The 10279-nt window shown below is 37.0% G+C and overlaps 1 protein-coding gene across 1 annotated transcript; it reads left to right on the forward strand.

Annotated features, from left to right (window-relative positions):
• The first annotated feature begins 4003 nt into the window (after window positions 1–4003).
• LOC104242429 (uncharacterized) lies at window positions 4004–9133 on the forward strand. Its single transcript, XM_009797478.2, has 5 exons — window positions 4004–5195; window positions 5985–6064; window positions 8145–8409; window positions 8500–8781; window positions 8878–9133. The coding sequence occupies exons 1-4, from the start codon at window positions 4433–4435 to the stop codon at window positions 8769–8771; spliced, it is 1380 nt and encodes a 459-aa protein (XP_009795780.1). The 5' UTR covers window positions 4004–4432; the 3' UTR covers window positions 8772–8781; window positions 8878–9133.
• Window positions 9134–10279: the final 1146 nt, after the last annotated feature.

Consider the following 10279-nt stretch of genomic DNA (forward strand, 5'->3'; position numbering starts at 1 on the left):
GCCATCTTTCATTGGCTCTAAGTTGCATTTTTGCACTGGGAATTTGTCCTGCTGTTGTTCATCTGTTACTGCTGTTCCGCTTGCACTGTTGCTCAACTGACTCCCCTACTTTCTTCATTGTAAGCATTTCCTCAGGTACACATTTCGAATCTGTCTGATGTTGCAATGAAAGTTGAATCGAAAGATCTGAAGGAGTTATAATCATCTGTTGCATTGCTTACGAATTTTTTATATAAATGTTGTTAAGATATGTAAGTTTCTAGTCTGTTAGCCTAATAGAGATACATTAGTAAGGTTGTACTTAATTAAAGTCTATGCCAATCTGAAACTGCGACATTTTATTCGTTTAGTAGTATACAAGATGTAAATACAATTCATGAAATGTGCAGTTATTTAATACGATTGTTAACTTAAACTCGCTCTTTCAGCATGCTTTGAATATGTAAGGGCAAATGGCTGTTTTAAATCTAGCTAAAGATAATACAGTTTCAGATTCTTGAGTTTCAGTTTCATTAGGCAGTTTATAGGATGAGTTTCAAATATCATTAGTCGCATTTTCTAATAAGTGGTTTTAATTAATCTTGTCTAAATAAGTTAAAGTTAGGGAGATCTTGTAGCAGTCGTAGCATTTCATCAATCTTGTATATAATTCTTCTATCAAGTCAAAAGCATGTTTCATGAGATACAACGTTTCTTCACTCTGTAAATAATTAATCAGACGATTAACTAAAATCTGGATTTGGCCAAAGCATATAATTGAATTAGCATGCATCTTTTCTTCTATTTTAGAGACAAACACATTAGAAATGTAGTCGCTTTAGGATGTTCCTTCTAAAATAATGAGACGAGCCTCGCCAAATAAAAATGTAAATTGCGGGGCCCTCAATAATTAACCATAATAAATATTTAGAATTCAGGACAGGCCGTTTTAGTGAATTTCATGGCCTTCCTCAAAATAATAACGCGTCTAGACTTTTTGGGCACGGTTTAAGTAAATTATATTCTTAAATTCGGGTGCACATTGATGTGACCCAAATCCAAATCTCAACGGAGTCAAAATGTGTCGACGACCACGGGTGCATTGATTGTGACGTGGTTCGAGATGCATTTTCACGACGTTGCAATTCTATAAAAATAAATGATAATAATAAAAGCGGTTTTAAACTTAATAAAAGCACGTAAGTCATAACATATATTTAAATCAGATATTTAGCCATTATAACAATTTAAGCGACCGTGCTAGAACCACGGGATTCGAGGGTGCCTAACACCTTCCCTCGGGTCAACAGAATTCCTTACTTAGAATTTCTGGTTCGCAGACTTCACTTGGAAAAGTCGAAAATTTCCTCGATTTGGGATTCAAGATAAACCGGTGACTTGGGACACCAAAAGCCAAACCTTTCCCAAGTGGCGACTCTGAATTAAATAAATAATCCCATTTCGAATATTGTCACTTAAATTGGAAAAACTCCCCTCGCGCATTCTAACCCTTCGGGGCCGGGCGCGCAAGAAGGAGGTGTGACAAGGTCAAAAACCTTGTAAGTACATCGATTTGATATTAGAGCACATATTCCAGGTTTGAATTGCTATCTTGTTCATCATGTTGCCGAACAAGTAATGTAATGATCCGACCGATCATTTTATGTATTTGAGCCTGTTTCCCCTTTTGATGCTTCACACATGTGTATTTGTGATTTTATGATTTGTGTGGTTGGTTAGTTTCGTTCCGGGAAGGTTTTGGGTTGATTTGGACCCTTTGGTTCTTGTTTAGAAGCTTAAGTTGGACAAGTTAACCGAAATTTGACTTTTGTGAAAATGACCCCGGAATGGTATTTTGATGGATCTAATAGGTTCGTATCATGATTTTGGACTTGGGCGTATGCCTCGAATAAAATTTAAAGGTCCCTAGGTTGATTTGACTTGTTTTGCCGAAAGTTGGCAATTTGAGGTTTAGAAGTTTTACTAAGTTTAACTATAGGTTGACTTTATGGCTATCAGGTTTAAAATTTGGTTTTGGGACTTGGAATAGGTCCGTTTTTCTATGTGGAACTTGTCTGCAAAATTTGGTGTCATTTGGAAAGGATTCACACGCTTGGTTGCAATTCTAGAGGTTCTTGAGTTTTCTTGGCTATCAGGTTTAAAATTGCGAGGACAATTCGCCCTTTTTGCCAGTTATTTCACTAGTCTTGGTGATTAAAAGTTATAGCTCATGACTGTCGTGTTTGACCATAATCTTTGAACTTCCACCAATAATATGCGTAGAATGCTTTAGGCACGTTCTAATCTATTGTCATGATTGTGTACACGTTCGCATGATATAATTATGATTTCCACAAATAAATCAAAGTACGCGTTCGTACGACTTTGGACAAACAATCTTAATAATCAATAATGCGTGAGAAATTGTGTACATGTACGCGTGACATGATTTTAATGCCCCAAACAAAACGGATTTACACGCATGTAATCCGTTTCAAAGATAAATCCATAAACACCATAATTAAAAGCGATAAAAGGGCAAATGTATATAGGTTATAAAATAAGTAATTAAAAAATTTAATTAAGCCAGGTATGATTAAAAGCGATCGTGCTAAAATCACGGAACCCGGGAATGCCTAACACCTTCTCCCGAGTTAACAGAATTCCTTACCCGGTCTTCTGGTTTCGCAGACTTTAGAACATAGTCAAATTTCCTCGATTTGGGATTTAAAATAAACCGGTGTCTTGGGACACCATAATTATCCCAAGTGGCGACTCTGAAATAAAATAAATAATCCCATCTCGATTATTGTCACTTTAATTGAAAAAAACTTCCTATTCCCTCGGAAAAAGGAGGTGTGACACTTGTCATGCCAAATCATTTGACACGTGATACCAAATTGGGCCTCTAGAAAGATGACATCTTGGGTTTACTGAAGTAGGCTCAACATCTGCTGCCCAATTAAATAGGCTAGCCAAATGAATTTGGATTTATTTATCTAATCCATAACATATTGGACTTATATGATTAATCTAATTATATTATCCCATAATATTTATTGGAATAAAATATTTTGAATTAAAATATAATTCAAATTATTTTATGAATTTAAATTCAATAAATTTTAAATATCTACATCTGCCAAAACAGTGACCTTTAATCTGAATCATTTTGCATAGTTTAGGTGCAAATTTGACGCACATGTTGTAAAAGCTTTCGCTGTTAGTGAATAAGGACATATTTGGACCATTCTTGTAACATTAGAATATATTTGATCCCAAGTAAATATTTATTGAAGGCAAATTTTAACTATTTCTCAAAGTTTACGACCAAATTATGAAAATTTTCCCGGTTTATTAATCATGATATGTAAATATCAAATTATCCTTTTTATCTAGAGATTCCTCAATAGTTTGCATACTTCAGCCAATTAAACAATTACGTGTTTATCGGACTAGCATTTATTAGCGATTCCCAAATTAAAATAAATGCAGAAACTTCAGGGGTTTTATTTTATAGAACACTCGCTAGAAATGCGGTATTCCTTTTTATCCTTTTACTTACGTTTTTCTGGTTTAATGTAAGGCATATTGAATGTCACCGTTGAGTGGGAACAAACATTTTCGGATGTCTTCTCTTATAGAAATAACAAACAAACGGAACATGAGCGGAAGTGGGACGAGTCTTTACTTAGTGGACCAGACTTTTTCTTTAAAATTAAAATTAAAATAAACAAAAACAATGTTAAACAAATTCAACTGAAGAAGAAGACCCTTCAAAGAAACTTCCCAACAAATTCAATTGATCCTTTCTCGTTTTCTCCGCTAATTTTTTCTTTCTTTCATTGCCTGATTGCTTCTGAGAAGGAATCCTACAGAAATTATTTCCAAACAGGTGTGTTTTTTCGGGTGAAAAAATCCTCGTTTTGCTTCATCATTTTCTCGCTTGTTTGTATTGGCATGAAACGGGTCGAAATGGAGCGGAACGAATATTGCCGATCCAATTAGTTGGAACTTAGGCGTAGTTGAGTAGTCTTGTGTTGTTTGTTGTTATTCCATTGTTGCTCTCTTCGCGGTTTCCAGGGAACAGATTTGTATTTTTGCTGGTTTTGAATATGTTTTAGTGGGGTTTTAATTCTGTTAATCCGCGTCTCTTTGAAATGTGCTTATTCTTATCGAATTCTTATGAGCATGAATTCCTTGAAGGGAAAATGTGAATGCGCTTAGCCTATTTTTTGGGGGGAAATGCTGATAATGTTGTTTCCATGAATTCTCTACATTTCTGCCTATCTTGATTTGGGTCGTTATTGTTGGTTTAGTTCTTTGTGCCCGAAACTTGTTTCTCGGGAATATAATATCTGGGAATCTAAGTAGATATCCATATTGAAATAGTCTTTAGGTTATTGAGGGTTACTTTATTATTTTGCTGGATTTAAAAGTTGGCTGAGGAGTGATGGAACTTAGTCGCGAAGATCAAAATATAGAGGGAGAGGGAGAAGAAGAGGAAATGGATAGAGAACCGACCTCACGAGCACGTATTAGGGACATCTCTTACCATAACTCCCGTTTTTCTGGTGCTGTGAGGCAAAAAGCTTATATTTTTGATGGAGAAGGGAATTATTTTAATAAGGAATGGGATTTAACAGAGGGTAGAGGCAAGGAATTCTGTTGGTACCACGTTGAGCTACCAAAGTGGAACCAGAGACTCTCACAATCTGCACAGTATCTTATTGATGTACTCTGTCCCCCTCTGAAGCTCCAAGACATTTTGTCACTTGTTAGCAATGGACCTTTTTGTGGGCATGTTGATGGGGCTCTTGTGTTTCGAGTTAATTCACCTGGCCCTGCATCCAGTAAATTTACATTTAGAATTGCAGCAAGAGTTACCGAGAATTCTGTGATCACGGTGTCACTAGGCCGTGTTCCAAGATTGGGTTTCTCCCCAGTAAATGAGTCTCTTCTCTCAGAGGTTCCCATTGTGGAAAGTCCAAGTTCTGGTGGTGTTGAGTTGAAGGAAAGGGGTGGGACTGTTATCAGGGAGCATGTTCTTGATTTTCTGTTGATGATGAATCATTCCGAAGAAGCTGATAATCCTGTACCTAAATCTCTTTCAAATCTGGTTGTTCACATCATAGACACTCATGTGGATCACCTTCAAGATGTTGTGACGAAGCTGGAGATTGAGTTGGATTCAATGGAGCTGGAATTGGACAAAGGTATATTTTTCTTATAAATGTTATGTTATACTGGGAAATCAGTTGTTGTGATTTTGTGTTTCCTATTATGTAATATTAAATAATCATTTCGTTCTGGTTTTGGAGATGGAAAATACATTCCATCACATAAGGTTCATGAAATGTTTGCAACCTGACAACATTGTCAATTCGTGATGGCAGTCCTCATGATTAGTGATACAGTTTGAAGCTTAAACCCTCATACTAATTCTATTTGCAGGCTACTTTGCACATTCATATGCGTAGTAGGAGTTCATAAACTCAAAGATCAAAATATACATCTCTTCAGTCGGCCTTTACGTTTGGGTCAGCAGACTAGAATAATAACTATTTAGTAATACTAAAAAGATAAGGAAAATTTCCTGAATTACATTTTGAGGGATAGCGTAAAGACTCTCCATTCTCCAATCAAGGTTAGTGGTATGACTCACCAAAGGAGAAAAAATAGGAATGAGCCACCGCTCAGTTTCCCGAGTGCAAAAGGTTTGGGCGGACCTGGGGTTACCATACCAACAAAAGGTGACTAGGAAATATCCCCATTACTTCCTATAATTGTTAAGTGCTAAAATCACTCATGAAATTACTTCTTGATTTTACTCTCTCACCGCAATGCATTACATTTTTTTCCTTTGATTTTAGTGGTTGGTGCTGCTTTATGAAGAAAACAAATACTCATTTATTTAATTCCTGAAACCATCTTCCTTTTATTAATTTTCTTGGAGTTCGTTGTTGATTGTTTGAATGAATGATTTTATTCTGCTTTGGCTGCAGGTGGTTTTGCTTTGAAGAAACAATTGCTGGACGATAGAAAATTTCCAAAGATGCATCTTGACCTGCAGCGCCTCCTCCAGGTAGTTCTTCATTCCTGTGGATCTGACAAAATTGTTTTTTTTTTCTTTTTTCTGTTTTCCTTCACTGAACAAAATTGTTTCTTCCTTTTTTAAATTTAGAAAGCATGAGGATGTAGTTATGACTAAAAAGAGGGTTATATCTTTTAACTAGCAAAAAATGTTCTCCGTTTTTGTTAAATTTAACAATTATTGAGCAACATTTAAGTTTGGGATTGGTTTAATCTGATCCTCTCTGTTTTCCTACTGCTTTTTGCTTTGTGCTAAGATTCTTTAGTTCCTTCATGGATGTTCTTCTTCTTCTTTGGTCGCCCCACTTTCCTTTGTTTAAGAAATCTGTGACTAAACATATAAATTTAATTGCATGGTGATGCTGCCTAGTGAGGTAAGTGGATGGAGGGGATGAGGAAAGTTGTCGGTCGTTTAACCTTCGATGGAAAAGTGATTGATGTTTAAGTGACAGAAGAAAGACATGACACGCCATGTAAAGCACTAGTACTTGATAAAACTCTAGGGTAAGAAATAGATGAGGAGTAGTAAAAGAGGTAGGTATGTTTGTTATCAGTTTCATCTCTCAACAAATATTCTGTATAACTAGATGCCCTTGCTGAAGTTCAATTCAAAACATAGGTTTTGTTGTATGTTATGTTCTCGCTGCTCCATTTCTTTTTTTTACTTTTTCTCTTCCGCCATCTCCTTACATATTGATCAAACCCAATCAAATGAAAGAAGATCCAAGTACAGAAACATTAAAATTGCAAGAAGAATCAGAAAAGAATTAAGTGGCACAAAACCGGCAAATCTTGTTCATAGTGGTTGAGAGAATCCACTCCATGCCACTAGGCAAGAGTTTGGGGTTGGTAGTTGTCGCAACAAAAAGAATTAAGTGGCACAAATGCATACTGAATAGGAGGAGATAAGGGGTAACATACACTCATGATATTAAATTTGGTTTCTTTTTGCTCTGTGCTACACTCCTTGCTTGGCGGAGCGGCATACTGCACCGATTTGTTACCTAAGTCGCCTTATCCTTAATTGAGGTAAGGGGGAAGAGAAAAATGACATCCTTGATTTTATTCTATAATGAAGACCAAAGTCAGCTCTTTACAAGGACGGTAAGAGTAAGGATGTCTACACAGTTACACATTCTTTGAGGAGAGAAACTCTTCCACAATATTGGTTAACGTGTTTTTCGAAGTTTCTAGGTGTTGATTTAAACTACTTTAGTAACTGGATAGCCAATGATGGGGTTGAAAGGGGCAACAAAAACAATATGCATGTCTTGTATATAGCCAGTTTTATATATCTTCTTTAATGCATAGAGGCGGAGTGGTTTTCTTTCTAATCGTTAACTCCCTGGGGTTGGGGGAGGGAACAGAAAGGAGCATCACAAACACATGCACTAAAACATTTTAGGAAGAAAAAGTGGCTTCAAATGAAGAAGAATGAAGTAAATTGAGAAAGAAGAGTTGCAGAGCGAGTTCATAGAGGGAACTTCTATGACCATTTAGGGGAGGGAAAAGCTACTAAGTGTAAGGGGAAAACTGTGCAGTGAATGGATTAAGGGGAAATGTTAGGGGACATAAAGATTGACAAGCACAAACAAATAGGCTGGATTGGCTTCCTGAAAGGGCGCTGGCCTAGGTTTAGTTTGTCCTTTTCCTTGTCAAAAAAAAAAAAAAAGAGGTTGGTAACCTCCACAAGCTGCAGAACCAGCCTAAAGTACATTATTCCCATTATATATATATATATATATATATATGTGTGTGTGTGTGTGTGTGTGAGAGAGAGAGAGAGAGAGAGAGAGAGAGAGACATGACACCAGCATCTTTCAATGAGCCAAGGATTTCTGTTGGTTACCAAGCCTGAGCTGTTATCTTTTCACTTTTCCTGGCTTTCTTGTGGTTTTATAAATTTAGTCCCCATTATGGAAGGCAGTAGTTTATTGAGAATACCTTGCCCATTTTGGTCGTATAAATAGCAGCTTCCTTATGCTATATTTACAACTTCTCCTTTTCCTGAGATTTCAGATGTATAGTTTAGATTCTAGAGATAGATTTGATCTTAATCACTCTTGTTGCAGGTGATTGCACATGGTGAGCAAGTATTTCCGCGAGTGAAGGAGAAATGTTCTTCAAAAGGTTGGTTTGCCAGCGATGACATCACTTCACTTGAAGAGTTAATTGGTCGACTGAGAAGACTAAAGGAGAATGTTGGGTTTATTGCCAATCGTGTAACAGCAATTCAGGCAGGTCTTGATAGCTGGCAGTCTGAGCAGATAAATAAAAAACTTTACTACCTTTCCTTCCTCTCCATCGTCTTTCTTCCCTTGTCAGTAGTAACCGGAGGTGAACTTCTTATGGAACTTCTTTCATAATTCCAAGTCATGTTTTATCATTTCATAGTTTGAGATCACTTATTTGTCTGCTATGCTACAGTGTTTGGGATGAATGTTGGAGGAGTTCCTTGGACCAATCAAAGAGAACCTGAGTTGAAGGAGGGGTTCCGCAATGTTATGTTGCTCTGTGTGGTTCTGCTACTGTTGGTTCTCCTTTGCTTCCTTTTTCCCGTGCTTTATAGTCACGTAGTAGCTTGGAAGAGAAGGCGAGACATGAAAAGAAGTTGGTCTCTCAACCGGAGATCCTTCCTTAGAAGAAGTACAGGAGTTAGGGAAAGAAATGAAAAGGGTGGTTACTTGAGGCTATACTGAGATGAAATTGGTAGGCTAATCTGCTTCTTCCTTCATACCTTTCTCCAACATGAATCAGAATCAATTTTGTTAAATAACTCTGGCTTGGTACAATTTCTTCTTTCAGGAAATATATGCACACTTCAAGCTGGTCATATCGCCGCATGCTCAACATTGACATTTTAGTTGATGTGTCTTATTGTTCCCTGAAAACACAAATTCTCGCACGATTCTTACTTAGAAAGATGATGGACGTAATAGTGAGTTTGTTTTACCAATTCCTTTCTTTGTTTTACGAAATCTTGTGCTTGTATAGAGAATTCTCTTTTCCAATTGTTCCAGAAGTTCAGCTTTGTTGTTATTACAATGTGACAGTTCTTTTTTTTCTTTTTTGCATTTCCTTTTTTGTTCTAGTTCTAGATATTTGATGGATGAATATAGGAAGCTAAATCACGAAGACAGGTACTAGAGGTAGCACTCTAAAAATGAAAACAAAATGTGATTTTTTAACGAGGTACGCTTCAAAAGATGCTGCATGTGAAAATTCGTTATAAATAATGGGTTATGAAACATATTGAGGTTGTAGAATTTCTACCGAACAAGTTAAAAACATAACGTTAACTTTTCAGAGAAGTGTTGCATTGTTCTTTGAAGCATTGGAGTTCTTTATTGCGACGTGTATATGCCATCCCTCGTCTTGGTGCTTCTCGTTGGTTAAAACGATAAAGCTGCACTGAAAGAGCTTTCTTACAGTTTGTTCTATTCGCTGTGGTCTGATTTGCTCCCTCTCATCTACGAACATTTAAGCAAAATTAGCATTTCATTAAGGCACAAAAAGAGTATGGTATTAATAAATATTGACAAAGAGATTAATTAATAAATGTTGACAAAGAGATTTCAGAAAAGAAAAACAGAATCTCTAGAGAGTCACTAAAATGTTTCAAATTAACTGTGTACGGGTAAAATTGGGGGTAACCTACCCCGATTTCCCTATGAGAAAACGGAGGTAGGGCACGGATGCACGAGACCCTTCATATCGAAATCCAGAAAGAGTGAATGATGTGCCCGTCATCGGGTATGGTAAAGCGACGTGCCCCAGGCCAAGAATGAGTTCTAAGACCTCGGGAGATACGGTGAACGGTTATGCATGACGGATAGATGCATGACGAATAGAGGGCCGTGATACTCGCACTCAACCGGACATCATGGCGCGTATCTCGCTCGATGTCGATTATGGATCAGTAATTACCGGGAAAGGAAGATTTTTGTCTTTAGACTTATACTAGGGATGAAACTCTCCTACTATATAAGGAGAAGTTTTTCTTTTGTAACATACATTATAACACGCAAATCAAAGCGATACAAGTTTATTTTCTGCCTTTTAGCTGTCGTTAAAGCTTTTCTCATTTGTTCTGTTCTTCGTTCACGGCTGGGCTTGAACCGAGGGTCCAGCTGTGGACGAGGTCATTGGTCAGTCTAAGTTCAGGCTTGGCCATAATGTTGCAATTGGTTCGAGCATTTATTTCATC

The sequence above is a fragment of the Nicotiana sylvestris genome, chromosome 3, assembly GCF_000393655.2.
Source record: "Nicotiana sylvestris chromosome 3, ASM39365v2, whole genome shotgun sequence".
NCBI lineage: Eukaryota > Viridiplantae > Streptophyta > Magnoliopsida > Solanales > Solanaceae > Nicotiana > Nicotiana sylvestris.

Coding starts and splice junctions, on each gene's coding strand:
- LOC104242429 (XM_009797478.2), top strand. CDS start 4,433: ATGGAACTTAGTCGCGAAGATCAAAATATAGAGGGAGAGGGAGAAGAA. Junction 5,196..5,984: donor GGAGCTGGAATTGGACAAAG/GTATATTTTTCT, acceptor CTTTGGCTGCAG/GTGGTTTTGCTTTGAAGAAA. Junction 8,410..8,499: donor CTTGTCAGTAGTAACCGGAG/GTGAACTTCTTA, acceptor GCTATGCTACAG/TGTTTGGGATGAATGTTGGA.